Genomic DNA, 26426 nt, shown 5'->3' with positions numbered 1-26426 from the left:
GTGCTGTTCAGTGCTTCAGCCGGCTCTTTGAACGTGGTCCTCGCAGGCTCGCTAGCAGTTCCCCCGCACAAAATGCGGCTTCTCTGCATTTTGCTTCCCCTGGTCGGCTTAATATCGGCCGACCCGACCGTATACTTCAAAGAGGAGTTCAACGATGGAGGTTAGTATGATTTTAGCCCATTTTTTTCCCGGCTTTCTCGCCTCGCTTTTTTGACTCGATGTGGATGGAGGTGGTGGGGAAGGATGAAGCCGCCATCCGCGTCAACCGCGTTTGCTGATGTGTAATCTTAAGTTTTCTCGATTTCGTTTGTCTTTTACCGCAGATGCGGGTGAGTACAATTAGCTAGCCAGTTTTCTGCATAGTTTAACCGGTTTGTAGCCTGCGTAGGTGGTAGTGGTTGCAGCGGTCATCGGCGTCGTGGCGTTTGATGATGTGTAACTACCTTTGACTGATTTCGCGTGTTTGTTTTGGTGCAGACGCGTGGAAGGACCGGTGGGTGGAGTCTACGAAAGGCGACAACCTCGGAAAGTTCGTTCTAAGCGCTGGCAAGTTCTACGGTGACGCGGAGAAGAGCAAAGGACTGCAGACCTCTGAAGACGCCCGCTTCTACGGCATCTCCGCCAAGTTCGAACCCTTCTCCAACGAAGACAAGACCTTGGTCATCCAATTCACGGTGAAGCACGAGCAGAACATCGACTGCGGCGGTGGCTACGTCAAGCTGTTCGACTGCAGCCTAGACCAGACTCAGATGCACGGTGAATCTCCCTACCTGATCATGTTCGGCCCTGACATCTGCGGTCCCGGCACCAAAAAAGTGCACGCCATCTTCAACTACAAGGGCAAGAACCACCTTATCAACAAGGAGGTGCGCTGCAAAGACGACGTCTTCAGCCACCTGTACACCCTGATCGTTAAGCCCGACAACACGTACCAGATCAAGATCGACAACGAAGTGGTCGAGAAGGGCGAACTCGAGAAGGACTGGTCCTTCCTGCCCCCCAAGAAGATCAAGGACCCCGACGCCAAGAAGCCCGAGGACTGGGACGACCGGGCCAAGATCGACGACCCCGACGACAAGAAGCCCGAGGACTGGGACAAGCCCGAGTACATTCCCGACCCGGACGCCACCAAGCCCGAGGACTGGGACGACGACATGGACGGCGAGTGGGAACCCCCGCAGATCAACAACCCCGAGTACAAGGGCGAATGGAAACCCAAGCAGATCGACAACCCGGCCTACAAGGGTGCCTGGGTACACCCGGAGATCGACAACCCCGAGTACACGCCGGACCCCAAGCTGTACCGCTACAAGGAGATCTGCAAGATCGGCTTCGACCTGTGGCAAGTCAAGTCTGGCACCATCTTCGACAACATCCTCATCACGGACGACGAAGAGTACGCCCGGGTGCACGGCGAGGAGACCTGGGCCGCGCTCAAGGACGAGGAGAAAAAGATGAAGGACAAGCAGGAAGAAGAGGAAGAGGCCAAGAGCAAGAAGGACGATGACGCTAAGGACGAGGACGAGTTCGAAGACGACGAGGACAAGGATGAAGACAAGAAGGATGAGGAGGAGACCACACCCGCGCCCGAAGACGACGAAGACCACAAGCACGAAGAGTTGTGAGCTAACGCGGCTGCGGACTCTAAAAAACATCTTTTGTACAGGCATCTCTCATTATTTCTGTTACCCCTCTCACCCCTCGCCCGTTTCACTCACTTTTTTTTTGTTCCCGTCCTGTTCCCCTCATTTGTGGCGCGAGAGAAACAGTTGATTTAATAATAAAACACAGGCTCTTTCCTGGTTGAACATCTCTCTCTTTATTTACTATACAACACAAACACGCTGTACAGGCTTTGTGAACAAGGCACTCCGAAGTTGTGCAAGGTAGCAAATCGTCTTCGCTAGGATCCAAACTCCTTGGTGTCTGGCGTGATAGGCTTGAACTCGTAGCTTCCTCGGCCATCCATGTACAGGCAGTACTGCACGGGATAAAAGGTAAGCAACATATTAGTTGTTGTTCTCCTATTGTTAGTGGCGCATACACACTGTGGGGGATTGGCCAAGAATAGAGTGGTTTTAAAATTTACTGTTCAGATTTGGAATAATGGAGTTCCCGAATTGGTTTTATTTGAACAGTTCGATGCAGCAAAGTGCAACACTTCTGTGCAGTCTCGCATGTGATGTCAGTAGACACTTGCATTTCATGTCGTGCACAGTTATAAGGTTCCCGGTGCACTTGAAATTATAGCACTGCTTCCTTGAATAGTCAATTAAGCAAGACCAGCTAGCCCCACATTTAGAGCTAGAGCACATTAGCGAGTAAGCATGTTTAACAGAGTCAATTCGACAAGCCAAATTCAATGTCTCAAGGATGGTGTTGTGCATTATAATGTTTAGTCCCACACTTTGAATGTTTTAACTTTGAATGAGCCCCTTCAACAATAAAGGCGTCATTGCAAGACTGCTTTATATTGAGGGTAGCAATTATAGTATTGTTCCACGATTGTGTAAACCTTGCAATGGATTCAAAGGACAATGCCACCAGTGTTTTTTTTTTTTTTTTTTTTTTCAGTTGACAAAACGTGTGTGTGCTCCAGTTACTTATTCTTTAGCTTCAATGAACAAAAAAGTCCCCATTTAAACATCTGCAGTGCCACAGAGTTTAAACAGTTGGACTTCAAGGAAAAAGAGATACCTTGTACAAGTACCTCATTAAAAATTCATTTTGAAACACATCACATTCACACAAGTGACAATTTTCTGTAGGTTACAATAAATTTTCAAGTGACTTCACCACTGTGGCTTCAGATAGTTCTTTTAATGAACTTGCTCCCAAGTCAGATAATGCCTCCAGTCTTGCCCTCAGTGAAGCAAACTGGAAAGGCAAGTCCCACTTAAAAAATTCAATGCTCTCTTCAACAGTTGCAGACACTGCTGGTGTAGCTGAAGAGAGGAGAAAGAGGTGTTCAGGCCCTTGAACATTGCAAACTTCCTGTGTGAGGTTTCTGAACCCTAGCCCTTAGGGACAAAATAAGAGTGAAGTGGGTCAGGGAACAAAAAAGCGTTAAAAGACATCATAGTCGAAATCAAGAAGAAATGGTCATGGGCAGGACGAGTAGAGCGAAGGAAAGATAGCCACTGGTCATTAAGGATCACAGACTGGATTCCAAGCGGGTGAGACAAAGTTAGGTGGGCAGATGAGATTAGGAAGTTTGCTAGTACAAAGTGGCAGCAGCAAGCACAGGGCCAAGTTGACCAGCGGAATATGGGAGAGGCCTTTGTCCTGCAATGGATGGTCAGGCTGATGGTGATACATCGGAACAGGACTTTGCTCCCATGGTTTCTATCGCTTACTAAATCCTACCTGGCCAGCCGTGCTTGGTAGATTGAAAAGGTCAATTGGCTTAGCAATGATTGTCACACTGTGATGCAACTTCTGGCTCATGCCGTTTCACTTAAATGAAATTTCAATTGAAAGAATCCATAAATGGAGGTTGTGTGCTCGAGCCGACGTTTCAAAAGCAGGACTTGTCTTTTTCAAGGCTGGAACCGATTTCCTTAGCGCATATGGGCTTTGTACCGCCTCCTCTCTCTCTCCGTTTACTCACATAATTTGTCATGGTGGCTTCTCCTTTTTTTCTGCCCCCCCCCCCCGTCCCCCTCAGATTGGAAAAAAGGGCACGAAGCGTCTACAGGCTAGCGCTAAGAAAAATCAGTTACACCCTCGAAGAAGACAAGTCTACTAGTAGAAACGTCTACCCGAGCAGTTTACACATTCTCTTTCATAATAAGCTTCTATCACCCCCCTTTCTGGAGTATTTTATTTTTATTTACTCCGATGTAGGCATGAGCCTAAGTCACAATTTGATCATGAGGCAAAGAGGTGAATTCTGATCCCCTTGACTTAACATGTACTGATAAATGCAGGTCTCTCTCTCTTTCTTTTCCCCCCATTTTGCACCCGCCTAAATGTGACCACTCTTGCCATTGTGCCTAAGAATGCGGCATCGTACTCATAGGCTCGTGCACAAGGGGGGGTAAGAGGAGGGTCACCGAACCCCCTCAATCTTCCAAGGAGGGCACCAGGTTTGCCTCACTATTTTACCTGCCTTATCATCGTTGAAAGTGCAGTGTTACAGGCAGTGGCGTGAATCCAGAAAAATCACAAGATAGGACTCAAATTGGATCATGGTGGGTAGTTGATTTATTAAATATGGGTTGTATTTTTATTCACATAAGAATAACGTGCATCGCAATAAAATTTTCGAAATATGCGTGGTGCCTGAGCATGTGTAAATGCATTGTTCTATTCGGAGATATCTTTAAACCCTGCCAAGCGGCTTTTGCGATTTCCATAGTCTCACACAGCTGACGTACACACTAATAAATAATCGGCCTTTAAATAAAAATTGAGTGTGCAATACTTAAATGTCACTTGCAAGGGTTGTCCCCCCCCAGCCTGAACACAAGGGGAGGTGTCCAGACAACCCCTCCCCCCCCCATGATTTATGCCAATGGTTTTGGGCATGCAGTTTTTAAACGGTAATTGTGGATGAGGAGCTTTGATGCAGCATTCAAAGGCAAGCTGTTGTGAGCAGCACGCCAACACCATTTACGTCCAATGAGGAGCTTGTTTGACCTTAGGTGTCATCCAATAGGGGGAGGGGGCCTCCAGTGAAACTTGGTTCTCCTAAATGGAGAGCCCTGTGCATCCCTGTGACCATAGCAGTTCAACTAAAATATGGGTTAAAGATTTCCTCTCAAACCATACGCAATATGTCGCTGCTAACGATCACTACTTCACACTTTCCTCCGTTACGTCCGGTGTACCACAGGGGTCTGTGCTGGGCCGATTGTTGTTTCTTATTCACATCAGTGACCTCTCTGACACTATTGTTTTTTCACCAATTAAACTTTCCACAGATGACTGGGTTGCTTATCACAAATAACTAATTCTATAAATATCCAAAACGACCTTAACCAATTACCCTATGGTGTGACAAATCACTTATGCAATTGAACATTAAAAATGTAAGCTCATGAGAATAACCCGACGCCTATGCAGCGCACACTAGTTACAACCTCAAAAAAATTTCTTTGAATTCTGTTAACTCCTACAAATACCTTGGAATTAATATCACTAACGACCTATCCAAGAACATGCATGTTGGTTACTTAACCTGCAATGCTAACTGAACTCTTGCCTACTTACGCCGTAGCTTTTCTAAAGCACCCTATACTTTAAGATTAATTTTGTATAAAGCTTTAGTATGTTTGAAACTAAAATACGCACGCAGCATCTGGGACCCCAATCAAACTGCACTAATCAACACACATGAATTTGTTCGGAATAGCGCCGCCCGGTTTATCTTGTCCAATTTTGCTTCTCTATCTATATTGAAGAATACATTACAACTGCCTGATCTGTCTTTACGTCATAAATGTCTTTGTCCCTTTCACAAAATTGATCTTCAAAACAAAGATTTAAAAAATTTTGCTCAACCTGAGTATATTCATCAGGCATGGACTACAGCTTTAAGGTTAGTGTTCCACTATGCCAAACTTATATCCCCTAAACCAACAGAGAACAGAACCACCTTCCCGCCTCCATCACTACAATTACTGATGCCAGCTTCAAAAGTGCCATTCAAGACACTGTTTTGGTAACTTGTATTCTTAGAGAATGTGCTATAGCACATTATACATATATGTTAACCACACCTTTCTATAATGCCCTTAAGCTCTCACAGTATATGCAATAAATAAATAAATAATAGTGCCAGCAGTCAACCATCTCACTCCAGAGAGTTCACGGTTGCATGTCAATGCAATTAGCTCCTACAGTGATGTTCAGCTACAGCGTACTGCGGACCACCATTGAGTGGGTGCACTTCATATAAGCTAAATTCAACTCCCGATTTAGACTGCAGGATGAAAAAATACAAAATATTTAACAAAAAATTTAGTGCCAGGATGGTGCAAACTCTGAGCACCTCACTGATACACCTGTCTGCGTTTCACATTAATGCCTCATCAATGAAATGAGTGAAATAATGAGAAAACACTATATTGCATGCTTATAAATTGATTATAAGCAAGTGGGCACGTCATGTACAATACTCAAGGACTGAAGCTCAAAAATGTAGGTAGGGCTCAGTGACGCCCATAGTTTTTTTTTTTCTCTGTCATCTACGGTTTGTGTCATAGTGGAGTAATTTTGAGTTAAGCACTAAGATCAGAGCCAACATTGGAGCTTTCAGCAGTCAGATTTGCAGTGACATGACACGGCTGTCAGGAGCATTTGATTACAGTAGTCGTTTGCTCGTAGCAGTCATTGAACAAAAAAAAAGAGAGAGAGAGAGAGAAAGGTAGCTTGCATATCAATCCTTGGGTATGGTATGCAAGCTCCCAAAGTAAGCTTTATATGAAAAACATGCGAGATATCTCTGTTGAGATAGTGTTTCATTGTAAAAATGTCTGGACCTTCAAAGACAGAAATGCCAGATTAATGCATTCTTTGCAACAGTGCCAAAAACATATTGTAAATGTGTATATTTAAGAAAAATTTTCAAATGAAAAATACCTTTGAAGTAAGTATATGGGCTTGCTCATATATAACAAAGCTGTTATCAGTGCATATTTCAATCAGCATGAAAGCCCCTCCCAGCGAACTTAAGAGTGTGGTACTAGTCTAATTGTATGAGTCACAAGGGCATACCTGATCTCAACGAAGCCAGATCATCATCAATCTTTTTTTACCATGATTTGTTTCCCCTGCGTATCTGGTCCAAATAAGCGAATTGTTGCCAAGAAATGCGATCCTGATTAGGCTCGATTGCGACGAGCTGTGCCGCATTGATTTCGCATTGTGCTTACCAATTCCATTTTATACATTTAAACACCATCATTGCATTAGACTGCTCTGACTGAGAAGCTTCACTCATGGTAAACACTATTGGGAGAACAAGGGCCCTCAAAAGCACGCTGAGAGTGCTCTCTTCAGGGTTAGCAAGTTCTAGTGGTCGAACAGGAGTAAGAGCGCTGTGAGCGAAAGCGCTTCTGCTGCGCCGAGAACAGCAGGAACCATTCGGTGTGCTCTTGCCTAAAAAGTAGAGTAGCCGCAGTACGACGGGAATTGCGCGACATTTAAACCTCGCACCCTCCGCATGTCTTTGAACTTTGCTTCAGCCAGCGAGTGGCGCGGCAATAGTAACAACCACGTGTAGCTTGACACAACCGATGCTGGCCATATTGGCACCATCTGTATGGGTTACGACGATGACAGTTAGCAAGTGTACTCAGCTGGTGTTAGCTGGATGCATTAGTGGACAAACGTACCGTGTCATCGCAGATTAGGATAATGGCGAATACGCAACTGACAGATTTCACGTGTAATTTGCTGTTGCCCAACCGAGAATGCCGGCATGTCGATTGTTTTGATCACATGGTATGTTTCCTTCCACTCGTCGCCCTCTCACCAGCTCTTTGGAGGCACGCTGCATTACAGGGGCAGATTCAGGGTCCCTGCCCTTAGTTCTGTCCCCGCTCCTCACCGCACAGCACACCTAGTGTAGCATTCTCTCCGTGGAATTGGCCATTAGAAGAGTACAGTGTTAGTACCACCTGTCTCGTCTTTTTTTATCTGATAATAGTGCTCTACTTTAGCAAATGAGCTTTCCTTACTCTGGCACCTACTATGTAGCTTTAACAGGCCATTTGTTATCCACCTTGGGCATGGAAACTGCCTGACAACACTTTAGCACAATTGTGTCAACCATTTGTTCTTGCTAGTTGTGTTGAATATTGCCAAATAAGAGAGCAAGATAGAGCTTTCTATGAATTTAACATTTTGGACAATAAACGAATAAAACTTATTTATAACTTTTCTGTTTATTTATTTATTTATTTATTTATTAGAATACCCTCAGGGCCCGTAGGGCATTACAGAGGGGGTGGGTACAACATTTATAACACACAAGAAAAAAAGACAAAATAAAGAAACAAGTGTCAGATGCGCAAATCGGGAAGGCAACATAAGTCAACTAAAAATGTATAAGAATTCAAGCACATACAAGACAAAGATAGATAATGGAAACTGCGTATAGTTACAAGCATTGCTGAGAAATTGCAGTCTTGAATAACAAAGGGTCTATTATTGTTACAACGGAAGAGGGAAGGTGGTTCCAATCGGCGGCTGTTTTCGGTAAGAAGGCTGCTGAAAAGAATTTGGTGCGGCAAAACGGAATGGCAACCTTATGCTGATGATCAATGCGCGATGAGTGGTATGACGGTTGTGAAATGAGGTCTCGCTTCATTGATGGATTGTGAAAAAATATCTTATGAAAAAAATGCAGTCGCGCCAGTTTCCTCCGGACAGTTAAATTGGGTAGGTCAAGGTTAGATTTCATTTCTGATATGCTAGCAGTACGGGAATAATTAGAACAAATGAACCGAACTGAGCGGTTCTGAACAGATTCTAACGCGTTAATTAAATTTTGCTGCACGGGATCCCATATGGTCGCTCTGCTAAAGGCACTACACTCAAACCACGATATAATAAATGCAGTTATAACAAAATATTGGTTATAACGAAGTACTAAATACAATATTGTCTCGCAATAGATATAGTGTTAGGAATAAACCTTTATAATAAATTTTTGAATATAACAAACTTATTTGCATGTAAGATGCACCTTTGCTACAGTGAGGTTTGAGAGTACCATGTTTGCCAAGTTGTTCATCGCGCTGCTTTCCATGATCCATGTCAAAAGTGCAAGTTTCGTTTGATTGAAATGAATATAATTGTAAATGAAATTTTTTTACCCCAAGAATTTATTCTATTTATGCAAAAACAGATCAGCAGGGTTCGTCCATGTTTCAAAGTAAAAAAAATTCAAGAAATTTCATGCGTTTGTGGTATATTTTTCAAGGATTAAAAAAAAAGGCATTCAAATGAGAATTTTAACTACAACAATGTTCCATACAATAACTACAGTTATTTTATTGCACATTTACATATACAATTAAAGCACAATTTAACCATATCATCCCCATGCTCAGATTACTTTGTAAAATCGAGAAATTTGCAAAACAGAGAAAGAGGCCTTTCAGTCCTTTCACATAAAAAACTAATATAGAGACACCCAGAATCTACCACCGCATTGCATTTTCCATTAACCCATGCATGCTTGTGTGAGAAGTCCTGTTCAGGTTTACCGAACATAGAGTATCACATGTGTGACCCGGGCGATGCAGGCCAGCTAGACAGTCGCGCAAAATATGGCATGCAGTCGAAATACAGATAGGGATAATGAATAAATGCCGTGATTACATGAGCAGGGCAAGCAAGAAAGCTGTGAGGAGACGATCGGTGTCATCTGTCACATAAATCATAAGATAAAGAAAGCACACAGTAGAGTTCCTGCCAAGTCTTCCGGAAAACCCAAGAGACTTGGCAGGTATGACAATCTGATTTTTCAGACATTCTGCAGTAATCAAGTTTAAAACGGCATTAGGTGGCACTATCATTGCCGTGCTGACTATCACACAACTTAGATTGTCTCGTGCCTCAATCAACTTGCAGGCACAGTGGTTCCCAAGAGTCAGCTTCGTCCTAACGCAGACACCTTGGGCAGTCTGGGATTGCCAGGGCAGCATAATTGAAGATGCCCACTGAGCTGCTCAAAAAATGTGCTGGCCGACCTTCAGAGCTACGCTAGACGTGTCCGCAGTAAATTGAGACCTTGAGCGTGGTAAAAGGCACACATTTGTGTTTTTCCGAACAACCATTTTCTCAGACTAATTGGCTGCTCCTAGGGAGCTCAACATATGGGATTATGACCACAGCGAAAAGTCTAGTTCCCAGTGACCTACCTCGTGGTACTTCCACAAAGACTTGCGGTGTGACACCGTGAAGAGGGTGATGCCGGCCTGTCGACAGTACTGGTACATGGAGCCCTCAACGTCGACGCTCACCGCGCTTGTGCATTCATCCAGGATGGCAAATTGGGGCTGCCGGTAGAACAGCCGGGCCATCTGCAAAGCATACGCAAGAGCTCCGAGCTAAGTTAAAACCACCGCTGTCCAAAGTGAAAAACAACATTCCGGCAGGTCTTGTACACCTAGGAAATCGACATCACACAAAGTCAGTGGGGAATTAGCTGGCAGTTGCAGGCATGCTGGACCGCAACTGGGCCAGCATGCCTGCAAGTTTTCAAGTTAGTTGGACCTTTGGTACTGACCGCGATACGCTGCTTCTCGCCACCACTGAGGATGTCCATCCAGTCCTGGATGGTGTCCCAGCCCCGCTCTCGCTCCAGCACGTAGTCCAGCTGGACTAAGTGTAGGAACCGTGCCAGCTGCTCGTCTGTCACCCCACGTCGAAGCATGTCCAGATGGCTGTCTGGGTAGATCACCTGCACACATTGTTGTCAAAGGCACATTGATTGGCAAATAGTGTCACTGAATAAAGTGACTTACACTTTTCATGTCTCTGTTTCACAAGTTATTGTCAGTGATATAAAGATAATCATATTTTGTCTGAAATCAACTTAACCACTCGGCTATCCAGGCACGCTGACAGAACATAGCATAGTCTAGTATCGTATCATATAGCACAAGGGTAGGAAAGGGATGCGAGAGCGAGAAGAGGGGAGAGAGCAAGGCATGGCGTGTAAAGAATGAGAAAGACAGAAATAAAAACAGGTGCAGAAAGCGACAGAAAGAAAACAAAACAAAGAGACAGAAAATACAGTGGACTCTCAGTAAACAGAAATCTGTTAAGGAAACTTATAAGGAAAGCTGTGTATCAGGTTGCAGGCTTCTCTGTTGGCCATGGTGGACAGACTGTGCCGCAAAGTTGGCCCTTTGCTAAAATTTGTGCTGACCCAGTGTGTTTGGGAATAACATGGAGCCTTTTGTTAATGCCTTCCTTCGCAGGCTAGGCAGAACTTTAGCTCGTGTCAAGTTATTGAACAAATGCCAAACAAGTGACATAACTGTGATCCTGAGAGAACCTTTCACTTTTTCTTGGGCAACCTTGTGCCTATGATGATGGTGGAAAGAGGTGCCTGTTGTAGAATATGAATTCCTTGGTTAAGTTCTGTTGGTTAATCGTACATGTGTTCAATCGCATACATTCTAGGCTAAATGCTGGTGCCAGTGGAAGATGAGCGTTTACAATGAATTGCTTGTCTGGCTGGGTTAATAGTACTGGTACTTCATAATTCGGTTGGAATGGCCAGGTTTCTGAGTCTTTCTCTACCTTGACCGACTTTGATAGCAGAGTGATTTTTTTTATACTTCAAGAGAAATGTACATACTTTTCCTTAGTTCAAGGTCGTTTGAAAGCCCTGCTGGTACTTGTGTCTGTCAGTGAATGCGCCCAAGTCTGTGCACAGCCCATTTAGACGAGGTTCCATGACTAAAATTGTGTAAAGTGGAAACGTGACACTTCAAAACCTTTTCTTTATTACTCAAGTTTGATTAAACTTGTAGAGCCTTTGTATACTTGTGGGATGATTTTTTCAAATATGCAATTAATTTTCCGGTATAGTATGTAGATAACCTGGAGTCAAAACTTTGGGCACTAGAACAAGAATGGACGCTCTAAACCTCTTTGAACTAAGGTTATGACACGCAAAACACGTGTGACAGTAATCCCAGCTTGAAATTGAATCAGTTGCAAGTATTCAACATACTATAATTTCTGTTCAAAGTTATTAGAATATTCACTTTGTTCTCCTGCATTAACTTAGCAACCCTCTTAATTCAGGAAAAATCTTGCTCCCCTAAAAGCATGTAAAATATGTGATAATTTAAAAGCTATTATTGTAATAAAAAGAAAATTGCATATTCAAAACTGGAATGCAAATATACATAGACTCAGGAAGTTTTATCAAACTTTATCAAGAATTTTAAAAACGTTTTAAGAGCAATGTCTCCCTTAAAGACCGTTGTCTTCGGATCATGGGTACGCTGCTTCAAATCCCGCTGCTTTGCGAGGAGCTTTTTTTGCCATAATTTTCTCTCTTTCTCCTTTGTTCCATCTTTTTCTTTCTCTCCTCTCATCTCGTTGATAAGTGACACCAACCTGTTGCCCTATTCCTGTGACACATACCAGTTAATGGTGGTAGTTTTTGAATCATGACCCACGACACTGAGCTAGATCAGCTTTCCTGTTAAGTCAAAGAAGTGGTTGCAAGAGCTAAAAGTACATCACGGCCACCACCTGTGACTTTGTTTTCCACATGCATCACTGCTGATGTCATTTATAGTGTGAGCGAAGGAATGTGACCGCAACTAAAACGGGTAGCTTTTACTGCTTTTACTACTATGTGCTGAGCACATAGTAGCTTGCGAAGCGATACGCTAAATGTGTAGCCACACTGCATGAAAAGCAGGCAACACAGTACTATTGCCTCTTCAGTTTCCGACATCACACAGTGTATGCCTATATGGCGATCGCCGTCAGTGGGAGGAGCTTGCAAGCAGCAACTCAAAATCGAAATTCTGAGTCACTGTAGAGACTGGTTCTTGTCTGCCATACCACTCTGGCCCTTCCTACTCTTGGTTACCAAGTTAATCAGAGATTATTAGAATGATAATGTCAGAGCCCCTTTAAAACCACAACGGCTTGGGGATGATAGCAGTGCGCCCACCTGGTCCCTGAGGGTGCCAAGCGTCATGTACGGCCGCTGTGGAATGTAGAAGAGCTTCTCCTTGGCTGGCTTCACGAGGGTGCCTCCAAACAGGGGCCACAACTGCACAGTGATTACATCACATCAGTGTCATGAAAGACGCGCTTGCACTGGATTGTCTGCTACGAAACAGCAAGACGCAGATGTGCACACGTCAGGCAGTACTATATTGCAAATAAAGATAAGCTTCGTTGCAATGGCTTGATGTCCAACACGAAAATGGCTTCATCGGTTTTACATCTCATACAAGAGCATAATTATGCAATAGTGTTCTTACAGAATACCACATAATAAGTGCAAATAGTGAGCAGTGCAAACAGGTAACACAGATAAGTTATCACTGAAAACAATTTTCACACACACGCACACAAAAAGAAACAATCACCTCTCCAAGGATACGGAAAAGTGAGCTCTTTCCGCAGCCGTTTGGACCGCAGACGAGCACATTGACCCCGGACCTGACTTCGATAGAGAGGTCGTCAACCAGTACGTCTCCGTTGGGCGTAACCAGCGGCACGTTTTGGAAACTGCGAATGGCAAGAAAGAATGGCGAGAGGTGAAACTTTTATTGCATGTGCTTACATATATACTGAACCACAAGGTATCAGAAAGGCAGGGAAATGAGAGAAAAGCCGCAAGTTTTGCTCACCGGATGATGTTGTCGCGTGTGATGATGCGGCCGGCCCCTGGGACCAGCTCCATGCGGCGGCGAGGCTTTGACGTGTCGCCAGCTTCCTGCAAGCACCAGCGGAAGCGACACATTCAGGCACTGAATTTAAAACTACACTGCCAAGCAGCCAGCCTAGACACCTCTCAATGTTTTGTACATAGTTCCAGAAACTGCCTCATCAGGTGTTTTGTCGCACACTTTCATGCCTCGCCAGTCCGAAGCTGTGTGCATTGTTTTGCACCAGTTCTACATAAGCGCTCGTGGTTGCGATAAGGGCCAATTCAAATAATGTCTTGATCGCTATCAACAATGACAGTTGCTACAAAGTACAACCCAACAAAGATCGAGTTTGGCGCAGGTGTCAGTGAAACCACAATCTGGCAGTGATCTGCACATTGCAATTGGCGTGATTCCGATCAGGCACTATGTTGCGATTAAAAGTGATGGTTTCACAGCACCCGAACCAAATCATTTGTGCCCACACAACACCGGTATTACATTCCAGAACATGACACCAATCTCGGAACTTTCTGATAAGAAGGTGCACTCATCGCAGAAGACACCCTTCGCTCACCTCCGCGGCGACAGGTTCTACGGCGAGCATGGAGCGCACGTAGTGACCCCTGGCAAGGTCGTGCAGCACGTGGCGCAGTTGAGAGACGCGGGCTGTGAAGCCGGCTAGTCGGGTCATCTCCCGTCCGGCGAGCACGACCCGGCCCACGGACTCGGCGAGCTTGACGAGCATGCGGCCACTCTTGTAGTACTCCTCGAGCCGCTGGTTGTGGTCCAGTTGCATGCGGTGGCCGGCCATGAACGGCCGGCTGATGAGCAGGTAACCCACAACTGTTGCCAGATCTGTCGCGAAGAAACGAAAATGTAAGAGGCTGCTCAGGTGTGATTTACCACACAGGACAATCTCGGAACACTTGTCCTCTATACAGAAAGCTATCAGCAACAAATGCTGCAGCACAGAATAATTTGATTTACTTTTTTAAATGCTAAGCATGTACAAACTTGGTCAATTAAGAAAACCAGAATATAAACTGACATTTTGAGTGTCCTAGAGCACGCCATATAAAAACTGGGGCCCTCCCTCCATAACTGCACGCTATTTGGCCAATGTTTAAAACACTGCAATGAGTCATTTTTATGCAACACATCATCAGTCTTGTTTTTTTTTTTTTATTTCTTTGCAAACACTTTCCCATTGCAAGCAGCTACAAAGCAAGGGCTGTACATCCTGCCAAGATGAACTCCTATGTGAATGCAGCGATACCTAAAGTTGATACAACAAACTTCATTGCATAGTGAAGTTTAGTACTTAACAAACCTAAATCTTTCTAGTCTATCAGTGCATGTACTCATTTTCTTAATTTACCGAAGTAGTCTCGCTATGTGACCGCAATGCAACAAACTTTTTAGAAGCATGAAAGCGAATTTGGCGAAATTCTACCAATGCGGAACACGAAGGGTGTCGCAGACGCAAAGAACTATCAAGTAAAAAATATTTTTGCTCTTCATGACGCTGCATGTACAGAGATTAAAAAACGTTGCACATTATTTAAACCTTCACAATAATGTTTCAACATTTCAAACAACAATTTTGTTCATCGTTATGCAAGGCAATTTTGTTTTTCTCGCAATTGCGACGGTGCCGGTCCGGTCAGAAAATGAGTGGTGTGTAATTAACAAAGACCCTGAGAAATTAACAAATGCGCCTACAATCAGTGGAGTTGCCAGAGGAGAGGGTGGGGAACGTTCGCCTCTTCCACTCACCAAAAGTTTTCAGTTTCCTATGTGTACACAACACATGAACACACATAAAGTATAGTCGACCCCCCCCTCCTACACCCCCCCCCCCCCCCCAAATAACCTCTCTTTACACTACTGCCTACAATAACAAAAGTGCTGAATACTGCTGACATTTTTCACTCTGCTATCAAAGCATGCTAACCGGTCACTTTATTTAGAGTTGTTTCTGCAATAACTAGTAAATATTTTAAAATATACGTACACAAACGCTAAAGGTAGCCGAACACAAAGGTTTCAGGTACATGCAACATCACTTGCGCCACTGAAAGGCAAGAACCTTGCTGCATTGAACTTTGTTATGTAACAAAGTCTTTCACACAGCAAATGTCAAGTATGACTCGGTTACATCAAAGTTCGACAGTGTGTAGGGTGACACATTGTTGCCAGAGCATGTTCCAATATTGGATGAGAGAGGACCGAGGCACTCACACTTTGCAACGATGTCATCTACAATGCCGAGGGTGAAGCGGTACTCCAGGAAGTCGCGCAGGTGCTGTACAAGCCGCCGGAACGAGTTGTCCAGCGTTATCCGCTCACGGTCGTTGCCTTGGTAGAAGGCAATCTCCTCACTGCAACGAGACAGGCCGTTGCTCAGCAGCATAAATACTAAACTATGAAAATTAAAAAATGAAACGAAGACAAATTAGTGTAAGGGGGGAGGAAATAACACTGACAAAAATAAGTTCTCTTTTTAATAAAACTGCAAACTATGTAGAAAGTACAGTTTTAGAAAGTCCAAATACACTCAAACCTCTACATATCAAAATATAATTTATAATAAAATGAATAAAAATAGTCTTGCAATAGATATAGTGTTAGGAATAAGCCTTCATAATAAATTTTCGGATATAATGAACATACTTTCGAGTAAAATACAGCTTTATTATAATGAGGTTAAGTGTACCCATGCAGTGCAAACTCACTGCAATATTTGACGTTCAACATACAAGTTAACTGCATTATAAAAACCTAACACAAATACAAAAACAGACCTGTTCAACAATAAAACTCGAAAAAAAAAAAAGAAATGAGAAAACAGGCCACCATTAATTAGCAGACATGGCTCCTAAGCAATGTGTCACGGATGGCACTGTACGTGTGCTTGGAAACCAGATGCGACCCCGTGCCGGGACATTGTATGCGATAACCACCATATGATTGCAACATCTGTTTAAGTGGTGTTCAATAGCAGTGTAATATGCAGTAGACTCTCAGTAAACAAAACCTGAAGGGACTGGGAAAATATGTTCCATTTAGCAGGAGTTTGGTTTACCGAGAGGTGAACATGGGTGGAGAATACAAGCCTGAAACCAAGTATTGCAGAGGCAATATTGACTTGGTGTTTCTTCTGTATGTAATGTGACAACCGTTATTTTACAGCTGTCAATCAATCAGGCATAACTCTAAAATGAAATTTGATACAATTTGCTGGCTTGTGCTTGTACGAAATTTCATTTCATTTATTATACCCACTAGGGCCAGAGGCATTACAGAGGGGGAGTGGTAAATGCACAAAAAAAAAAGCTGAAAGGGGAATAAATACCCGAGTCAGTAATCTAGATTGAACCTGAGCATACAATGTTAGCTATCGCACTGCAGCACTGCTCACAATTGTTTTTGTCTACAACGTGCGCTAAGGTGAAGGTGAGGAAGTTGGAAACGATGCATACTTGGGAAACCAGCGCAAGCACGATGGAGACACGAGACAAGAGGGGCACAGTGCTCCTCGTCTAGTGTGTCTGTCATCTTCGTACGGTTTCCAAAGTCTACGGTTTGCGCGGGAGTGTTAAAAGTTACTCAAGTTGTGTGAGGTACGCGAGGTATGCAAAGAATTTATTTATTTCTTCCAATGAGTGAAAATGACAAAGCTTTTCCAAGAATCTCTCTGCCCACCTGTTGGTGATGAGGCGCGAGTTGACGTATCGCAGCTCGCCCTCGAGCTTCTGCTCCTCAATGGTCATGCGGCCAACGGGACGGCGCATGCGCGTCAGGATGACCCCCGCAAACAGCAGGTAGAGCAGCATGGCTCCGGGCGCCTCCTGGCCAATGGCCACCGACAGCCACCGCACGTACAGCACAATGTCCAGCAGAGGCTTGCTCAGGTTGGAGTAGAGGTCGGTCAGGCAGCCGCAGAACTTCTCCACGTCCTGCGCAAGTGTAACGTGTTGGTGTACTCCCTCCCATTTGCCTCAGTGTGTGGGACATAAGGCATTATGTAGTGGGGCATCAAGGTATTTCTTACCAAATATGGTAAAACAATGCTTATTACCGAGAACGCGGCATAATAACTTCAATGTACAACGCAACACTGCAGTTACATATTAGAGTCGAACTCTTTTATAAGAGACACTGATGTAAGAGACAAATGCAGACAAATAAAGACAAATAAAGGGGTTAAACTGTAGCAATATTTAGCTTTAAAAATAACAAGGCATAGCATTTTAATGTCATTACTCTTTCTGAACATTCACCATTTTCACCACATACTTGGCTGTGGCTGAATATTTGGGAAATATCACATACGCATTTCTCAAATTGAAATGTGCTTCAAAGGAAAACATTCTCGTATCTATATTCAAAATTTTGAACATTCACACACACCTATTAATTAAAAATAAAGGCCCTTGCAAAAAGAAGCAGCAGAAACATAATGAGAGACAAGTGACAATAAAGAACACTGCCAGCTTACCTGTGTGAGCAGCTGGTCCGGGTTGGCAATGCGGTTGTCGAGGTTGCTCATCCGGTAGTAGGTGATGCCACTCAGGTACTCCTTGTACAGGGCATGGTGCAGTCTAGACCGAAAGCGAAGCCGCAGCTCGCTCAGCCCGTACTGCGAGAGCAATCTGAGGTCAACGGCCCTGTCTTGCAATTGGGGTTGTGCACCTAGCCGAACATTTATGTCAAAGCCACCCACTGGGGCAGGGGACAGCATAACGAAGTAAAAAAATTTTTGTTAAATGATAGAGCTTGAGGCACTGAGGCCACAGTGATGAAAAGTAGGTTCAAAGCAAATAGTGAATTCTAGGTTCAAAGCAAATAGTGATTTGGTACGAATAATTTCGAATCAAATTTAAATTGTGTATATCACATATGATAAAGAAAACTGGGCCAGTTTCTTTTTCCCCAACTTACCTACAAGATATATTTTATAAATTGAAAAAACAACCTGTGCCATTTTTTTAATTTATAAAATATATTTTGCCAATCTTTTTGGTTCAAAGAAAGTGGAAACAACTCAGAACAGCAGCACAATTTGACTTTAGGTGAAATGCAAGTGATAACCTGTAAATATGTTACGTTATAAGATTAGATACTAGATTATAAGATACTTGGAGCATTTAAACCAGCATAACAAGGTTTTAAATTGATGAAATGGGCATGGTGAATTGATGTGAGGGTAATATGTTCATTTAACTTTGAAGTGAAGCTTCCCGGCAGTGCGGACTTCCCCTGGATAGGCGTTTTTTCTGCTTATCACTCCTATTGCAGTGAAACTATTCTTACAGAAAGTACATGCAAGCTAATATACACTTGAATAGGTGCTTTCATGGCTTAGCACCCCTTTATTGCAGTGAAACAACCTTTACAAGAATGACACGTGGATTAGTATACATTTATTTGTTTATTTCGAATACTTTAAAGGTTTCAATAACATAAATTCAAATCAAAGCGAATTCAAACACTGTACTATTCTTTCGCATATTTGCAAAAGCCTAATGAAGAGGGAACACAGAGTAGTGGACTGTGGATCAATTTCAGCTGCCTAGCATTTTTAATGCACACCATATACTGTGTACACCTTTGTTTTCCCATTTTGTCCAATTTGGAATGTGGCCACTGTGACCGGGACTCGAACCCGCACCCTCGAGCTTGGCAATGCAATGCCGTGGCCACTAATCTGACATCGTGGTATGGACCAACTCTGACAGGAACGACAAGTGTGAGATAATCGGATAACGCGTTTTACAGCGAACTTGGAAGGCACCCCCCAGCAGTTTGTGATGCAAGACTGTTAAAAAAAAATGAAAAAGCTAGCCCACTGAATGATGAAACACTACACTTGAACAAAGAAGTATTTAGGACCTTCCAATTTTTTTCGCTAAATTATTTTGCACATATTGTTTGAGTTTTCAACAAGGGTCAAATGAGAAATGTCTCAAGCTCACTTTAAACGCAGCTATTGGTAAAAGCACTCTTGCGCTGTCTATGAAGAGATACAACTTAAGCATTCAATGGTGTTTCTTTTTAAATTACGGATGCATACGAGCCTGCGCCAATGAGTCTGCAAAGTTGGCAACACTGCCGTGGAATGGGGATATTTTTTTCAGTCGTGGAGGAAAACTGGCTGTTGTACTTCAGTCATTTGGGCAGGGCATGCAGAAGCTTACACGCGTGTCAAAGGCAGTAAGCTAAACAGCACAGGTCTAATGAATCCTCTTCCTTTTCGTTTTGTTTTCAAGTAGCAAGAAAATAACCCCCAAGGCGCCTTACCTTAAGGAGGTTGTTGACCATGGAAAGCTGTAAAAAAGAAAAAGAAAGAAAGCAGTCACCTAAGTGTATACTTAAGCACGTGTACAACAACCCAAGTCAAGGCCGCGATTCCGATAATGATTTGTAAGAGTTGTTTCTCAATCTTTTGCAAAAACTGAAGAGGCAGTGGCTTCACATATCTATTTATGAACATTTGCAAAAGTAAGTTTTCATGGGTAATTGACTGAACAGGGCCCAAGCTTACAGCAAATGTCGGAATAAAACAAATATAAAAAAGAAGAACAATGTAGCACTTTTCATCAAGTTCTGTACTGTACGAGCGACGGCACAATCGACAACCAATGATGCATTAAAAGTACATAATTGAAGCTTAATGACATGTTACCCTACCAGTAATTCATATATGTGCACACGATACTCAGTAAACAACCATTTCCGAACACTGAAAAATTCCGCAATGAACACCACAGCACAATCTCTACACTAGCCAGAGTCTAGTAAAGCAGTGACAGACATCATGATTTTTCACTGGCCCACAATAAAATCAATAACGACTGATTGCTGCTATTTACCATCAATGACATCACTCTAGCATGCATATCTAAAAACCTCCTTAGGCTGAAGAGAATGTCCCCTTGGCAGATTACTTCATGAAGACTTTTTAACAGAGATAGAATGTCAACAGAAACAGACACCACAGCCGCGTCTCAAGACACGGAAATTGCTTATGCAGATGAACAGCATTTTAATTGGTTCATTTACAATTAGATAATGCAGAAATTACTAGTTAATCCAAACAGATCTTTCGGCAACCTTCTCTAAACAGATCCAAAAAAAAAAAAAACTTTTTAACAGATTTTTCTCAAAGAAAGAACAATCTGGAAAGTATTATTGAGATGCCTGTCGTCTATCTAGACTGCAATCTTTTATTAACAGTGATGAACATCTACAGCGTACAGCTATATGTTATTCAGCTACGAACTGAATCAACAAGGGGTGTTTTTAAAAAATTTTTTCATTACATCACTAGCGTCTCCTGAGAAGTGAAACTCGCCAAACTCATTACCTGCACACCATGCAACGAGACAAACCAGGTGATACATTCGTTTCCTTCTGCATAATATTCAACAATGCCTAGATGTTGAACAATGGAAAGCGCTGCCCCTATGCCCCCCATTCCCAACTAGAAGTCTCGTTAATTGACTGAACCTCTCTTGAGGACTTTGTTTACCAAAACTTTACTGTGCTTTTTTTTTCCCCTTCTGAAAATGTGTGCAACGGGAACATTACACCCACCATAGGCATGGTAAAGATGAACGCCTGCAGGGTCTCTTTGAAGAGTGACACGTTGCGCGAGATGATGGCCCGCTCGATGATGGTGCCATTGCGGATGAGCCAGATGTCGCACAGCGTCCGGCCAATGAGCGAGCTGGCCACCAACAGCATGTAGCCAAACTGGAAGCAGACAAATCAATGCGAAAATCTATTTATTTGTTTGCACACATCAATCTGATTGTGGGCTGTACAAAATTAAGAAACCAATGCAGAAATTAGTAAAAATATAATAGAGAGACATTTGAGAAAATTATTATAGACACATCGATATCATGGAAGAATTGCTGGCAGGCAAGCTGCCACTGCCAGGTTAAAAAAGAAAAGATTACAATCTTGAACGATTTTTTGGTGCATAATTCGATGGATAGATAGTTCACACGCTCCTCTGGTGAAACGATTCCAATCTCACATTTCACGAGGCGTGAAATAGTATCAATGAATGTAGATTATCCACTCGATCGAATAACATATATCTCTAGTTGGCTTTGTATGCATAAGTATTGCATATTTATGGTTACTTATCTTGTTTATGTTGTGTACATGCTGCAGATGAAACATTAGTGAAAACATTTCACATGTTTGCCGATCGTTGAGACTACAGCCCAACATAAAAGTTTGGAATGAGAAGTGAAATGGTCCAGGTGATTTGCCTCAGTCCCGGCTAAGCATGGACCCTATGGAATGACACAACACGGTTGTTTTTGTTTTGGCACTAAACGCGACATTTTTGAGTGAGAGGTTCGATACCAAGACTGCTCAAACTACTTCCTCGTGTTCAGTATTCTCATCCTTTATTATTTTTATGCATTATATAACATATAACATTGCGGATCATCGCAGAAACACTTGATAAGATTAGCATTATTTAAAATGTGTAGCGTGCCTTTTCAGAAAGCTCTAATTGGACCTGTGCTAAAGGTTGAAATGAGATGTGTGAACTGTTCCATAATTTCTTGCGGCTGAGAATCTGATTGATTGATGGATATGTGGGGTTTAAAGTCCCAAAACCACTATATGATTATGAGAGACGCCGTAGTGGAGGGCTCCGAAAATTTCGACCACCTGGGGTTCTTTAACGTGCACACAAATCTGAGTACACGGGCCTACAACATTTCCGCCTCCATCGGAAATGCAGCCACTACAGCCTGGATTCGATCCCGCGACCTGTGGGTCAGCAGCTGAGTACCTTAGTTAGCTACTAAAGCACCGAGGCGGGGCACGGCTGAGAATCTGCATTCCGCTGGTAAATTCGGTGCAGGTTCGCGTTTTCCACAGGCCTATTCGGAGTAACCCACTCCACAACTAAGTGTACCGCGTGCTTCGTCTTGCAGAGACGGATTTCGCCGGAACTCCGAGAATGCTTTGTCGTGATTTCCGGCACCGTCGGGCAGCTCAATGGCAGCTTGGTTGTCTTCAGCGTTTTTTGAGGTGGTGTCTAGTCACCTTGTGCACTTGTTTAGTCCAAAAATGGCGTCGTTTGACTCTGCTGGACGTCCTGCTGATGGTTTGCTTCTCGCTTTATGCGACAGCGAGAGCACTAGTTCTGCTAAGTAACAACAGTGAGGACGACGAGCCATACATGCTATACGAAACGATGTATAAAGAAATGGCCAATGAACTGGCTACGTTGAGAAAGTTTCCAGTACCAGTTTAGTGACATATGCGTGAAACAACGTTTATGGGTGAGAAACTTCGGCAGCAACCTCACGCGGGGCAATCACCTGTTCCACTGGCAGATCTGCCTTGGCCCAATCCGAATGCTCGCTCCATGATTTCGGCGGCCGTTCCGGATCTACCCGTAGAATTCGCCATCAGTAAAATGAGTTGCTGGTACACATTAATGTGTCTACCTTTCATCTCTATATGCTACAGAGTAATAGATTCACACTTGAAAAATATTTTACAGTGGAAGCTATTACTATGAGATTACAAGAAGTCTCACATGCGCCGTAGTTGTCCGCTGCCGCTGTCGTGTTCGTAACCTCTATTGCACAAAGTGAGAAAACAACTAAGTAAATAAAAAAACACCAAGTACAGCATGGGATTCGAACCCGGGTCCCGTGCATGCCAGCCCAGAATCCTACCACTGAGATACACCGGTGCTTGGAACTCCATGGCAAACTGACCCTGAGCAGGCTTTGAGCCGGGAAAGAAATAACATTAACGCGTGTAATAAACCAGTTTAAAGCAGCAAAGAAACAGCCATGCGTCACAGAAAGCGAATTGTGTACCGAGTGTGTCATTGAATGGTACAACCCCCCGTTACATTAGCGCTAGGCATTATTCTTCATTGTTGTCAGCCACAGCATCAAAAAATTGCACGCAATGCCTTGCAAGTGTGTAGCAGGTACTACTCTTCACTCAAGAATGATGAAGGATATCATAGTGAATGCCTCTCTACTACACAAAAATGATGATGCTATATGGCATAGTGGGTACCCTGCAAGTGTGGTTGTAGCAGTTACCCAAATTGTGTTTAAAAAGGCCGCTCTGCAAGCTTTCACTGTGACTGTGCTGCATGTTCCGCGCAGGCTTGGGTTTTTTTTTTTTTTCAGCAGTGTTTCACGTCGGGCCCGCTTTGAATAGCTGCGTAGGTCCTCACTATAATGAATAATTAAAAACTTTTCATTGAAACCGAGAGCAGATGATGAGCAGGGTGTGTTGGTGTGCATCCATATTTTACAAACAGCTGGAAAAGAAAAGGTAGAAACTCACAAATGCTGTTCCTTTCCATGCTCGTCTGAGTTTTTTTACTAAGGCCCTTTGCGAAAGCTCTTCACCTGCTTCACGGCTGTGTAATTCTCGCGATCTTGAGCACGCGAAAAGTGTTTTGACACTGAGGGCCACGCAAGTGACACCCAACAAGATTACAGTACAATCTCATTAAACAAAACCTGAAGGGACCAGGAAGACATGTTTCGTTTAACAGGAGTATTATTTACCAAGAGCCAGACAAGGGTGTACAATTAAGGTATGAAACCAATCATATCAGAGGCAGTTGTTCAATTTAAGAAATTTCCATTTATTGAGAGTCTACTGTATCACATTACTTTATTACAATTTCACAAGCAAGGGAGACCAATGACCAGGGTAATTAAATGCTAGCACACACTTTTGCGCAGCCTTTCCTTCTGACCACGACGGAAAGGATCAGAATTCCATTTGGCACTTTGCCACATCTTTGTACCCACGGCCGTCTGGTCTCACGTGGGCATTCCTGGTCTAGACATGATGGGGCAATCCCAGGCCACTTCTCGTAATATGCTTATGTCTACGGATGCTAGCGTGCCTGTTTCTTCGAAACTGGGACGGAGAGTTAATAATCCACTTAGTCGGCAATTAGTGTAAGTTCCGTGTCACATGTGACAAAGAGGGTCCATTAGAAAACAATCTGCAGTCCTGCTTATGCTAAGATAAAGAAACAAATTAAACTTAGCAAATGCTAATATTAAACTCATTGAAACTTGAAAAAGAAAAACATGGACAATGACTGAACTCATAAAATAAATGTCATCATAATTGGTTTCAAATCAAAAGTGAACAGCTTTCAAGAATATTTTGTTTCACAACCATTTTGTTGGAAACAATGCAAACTACTGCGGCACAGGAAAGCAGAACCGCTGGTTACCTCTATTGCTAGTGGCAATATTTCAATACTGTGCGCGAACAGATATGGGTATAGTTTTGATTGCACTTGATCAAAATCAATCTTGATAATGAAGATAATTAGGTGCATATTTTGATATCGGTACTGCTTAGCACTGCCGAGGAGTTCAAACAGCAGCATCTAATGATGTAATAATTCCACGCAATAATGACAGATTAATTACAAATCACAAATGGGGGAACCGCTGAGCATATATTGCAACAAGGCTATCGGTTGCCGAGCATTGGCCACAGAGTTAACACGCAAGGGCCACATGAGGTTATGTTCTAGCAACGAATTTCAATAGACCACCTCTTTGAGGAAAACTGGCAACCATTGGCAATCGCAGATCCTACCAAGGTCAGATTCATTTGCCAAACTTCCCGATGCACGAGGATAGAGAGCAAATGATGCATTAAAATTTAGCTCTAAAGTGATCTTTCCTTTCCAATTCCTCGCCACTCAAATCTGCCCTTCAACATCGCTTGTGCTGCGCAGTTCGATCTGTATTGGCATAATTTGACCAGCTGTCAACGGCAGTTACATTCTTCGGTCTGACTCTCGATCATGATCAAGTGTCTCGAACGCGATTAGCTCCTTTCAGCGCACCATACGCAAATGAGCCAATCACGATCGAGGAGCTTGATCCCGGCAGCACTCGATTGTGATCGAAGCTAGGCGAGTGGTGTACAGGCCCGGACTATTTCGTAAAAAAAAAAAAGAAAAAAAAGAAAATGAAATATAAAAAGTAGTGACTTTACCTCTGGTGTGAAGACGCCGGGAATGACAACTTTGAGTAGGCTTCCCAGCTGCCTACAGCGCGAAAGAAATGCAACAACGTCAACATATGAACTTGCTGATCATTGATAGAAATCGGTCGGCATCTCACCTGAAGAATTCGCGGTCCACGTGCGCCTTCTCCTTCTTGGCATCTTTCTGCGATGCGGCCAAAAACAACAGACGATTAAAAGCAGAGATCGAGAGCTGTCAGCGTTGACCCCAGGCACGCGCCTTTGCCGGAGGAGCAACAAACTCACCTTGTCGAAAACAAGCGCCGCCGCTGCAAGTTCCCGACTCCTACAGGAACGGAGAAAGAGACAGTAACGTCAAGTACGGCATAAACATTCGTAATCGGCGTCGCCGTGCGCACGTTATCGAGATAAGGCACTTGGTTTCGCGATGTCGGACCGGCCTCGGTAAATGAATGTCACGACCACGACGACACGTTCATTACTTCCTCTCAGAAAAAGGCGAGTCGTTTTGTTTTCAATAATCCGCGAGGGCCGTCATCTCACGGTCGACACGCGCCGATGGTAAAAGATTCGCCGGAGGAACTAGGAAAAGTTACGGGTGCTTCCCGGCCCGTGCTTAGCGCTCGCCTCGATACTCGGAAGAGCTCGGCAAACCGTGACAAGTGCACGGCGCTACCCGGCAGTTCGCGTGCTGGGAGAGACTCACCTCTTCTGTTTCCTAAGAAACCTGAAGTAGGACCAGGCGTAGATGAGGGCTACCGTGCCGGCTACCACGGCGGGCCGTCGTTGCTCGAGCAGCTTACTCCAGGCGACCGCCATGTTCTCGACTGCGGGCCGTCAGCTGATTTGCCCGTCGTGCCCGCTCGCCGGACCCCTAGCGCGCTACGAAGGCTACGACTACGGACGTTGCTGCGACGGCTGCAACCCGACAACACAACGCGCACACCTGTGCGCACTCACTCACGCACACACACACACCAGTCAGACGGCTTCCTTCTTTCACACGTGACGAGGAAAGGA

The 26426-nt window shown here is 43.7% G+C and overlaps 2 protein-coding genes across 2 annotated transcripts; one reads left to right on the top strand and one right to left on the bottom strand.

Annotated features, from left to right (window-relative positions):
• LOC119181385 (calreticulin) lies at window positions 1–1808 on the top strand. The gene is made up of 2 exons (XM_037432613.2): window positions 1–160; window positions 478–1808. Exons 1-2 carry the CDS (start codon window positions 73–75, stop codon window positions 1623–1625), a joined length of 1236 nt encoding a protein of 411 aa, XP_037288510.2. The 5' UTR covers window positions 1–72; the 3' UTR covers window positions 1626–1808.
• Window positions 1796–26383, bottom strand: LOC119181383 (ATP binding cassette subfamily D member Pmp70). Its single transcript, XM_037432612.2, has 16 exons — window positions 26113–26383; window positions 25692–25731; window positions 25544–25590; window positions 25416–25467; window positions 20970–21128; window positions 19674–19700; window positions 17872–18012; window positions 17076–17329; window positions 15612–15751; window positions 13945–14225; window positions 13350–13435; window positions 13086–13227; window positions 12662–12763; window positions 10244–10417; window positions 9876–10037; window positions 1796–1981 (listed from the first exon to the last, which is right to left on the bottom strand). Exons 1-16 carry the CDS (start codon window positions 26223–26225, stop codon window positions 1904–1906), a joined length of 1998 nt encoding a protein of 665 aa, XP_037288509.2. The 5' UTR covers window positions 26226–26383; the 3' UTR covers window positions 1796–1903.
• Between the last annotated feature and the right edge of the window lie 43 nt (window positions 26384–26426).

This window comes from Rhipicephalus microplus, chromosome 10, assembly GCF_043290135.1.
Source record: "Rhipicephalus microplus isolate Deutch F79 chromosome 10, USDA_Rmic, whole genome shotgun sequence".
Classification (NCBI taxonomy): Eukaryota; Metazoa; Arthropoda; class Arachnida; order Ixodida; family Ixodidae; genus Rhipicephalus; species Rhipicephalus microplus.
Note: the sequence above shows the minus strand (reverse complement) of the source record. Positions and strands in the feature narration are given on the sequence as shown.

Excerpts from the sequence above, each read along its gene's own strand:
- LOC119181385 (XM_037432613.2), top strand. The coding sequence starts at position 73 with ATGCGGCTTCTCTGCATTTTGCTTCCCCTGGTCGGCTTAATATCGGCC. Across the intron at positions 161-477 it reads AGAGGAGTTCAACGATGGAG|ACGCGTGGAAGGACCGGTGG; the intron begins GTTAGTATGATT and ends GTTTTGGTGCAG.
- LOC119181383 (XM_037432612.2), bottom strand. The coding sequence starts at position 26,225 with ATGGCGGTCGCCTGGAGTAAGCTGCTCGAGCAACGACGGCCCGCCGTG. Across the intron at positions 21,129-25,415 it reads CCGGCGTCTTCACACCAGAG|TTTGGCTACATGCTGTTGGT; the intron begins GTAAAGTCACTA and ends GTCTGCTTCCAG. Across the intron at positions 10,418-12,661 it reads TTGGCACCCTCAGGGACCAG|GTGATCTACCCAGACAGCCA; the intron begins GTGGGCGCACTG and ends CAATGTGTGCAG.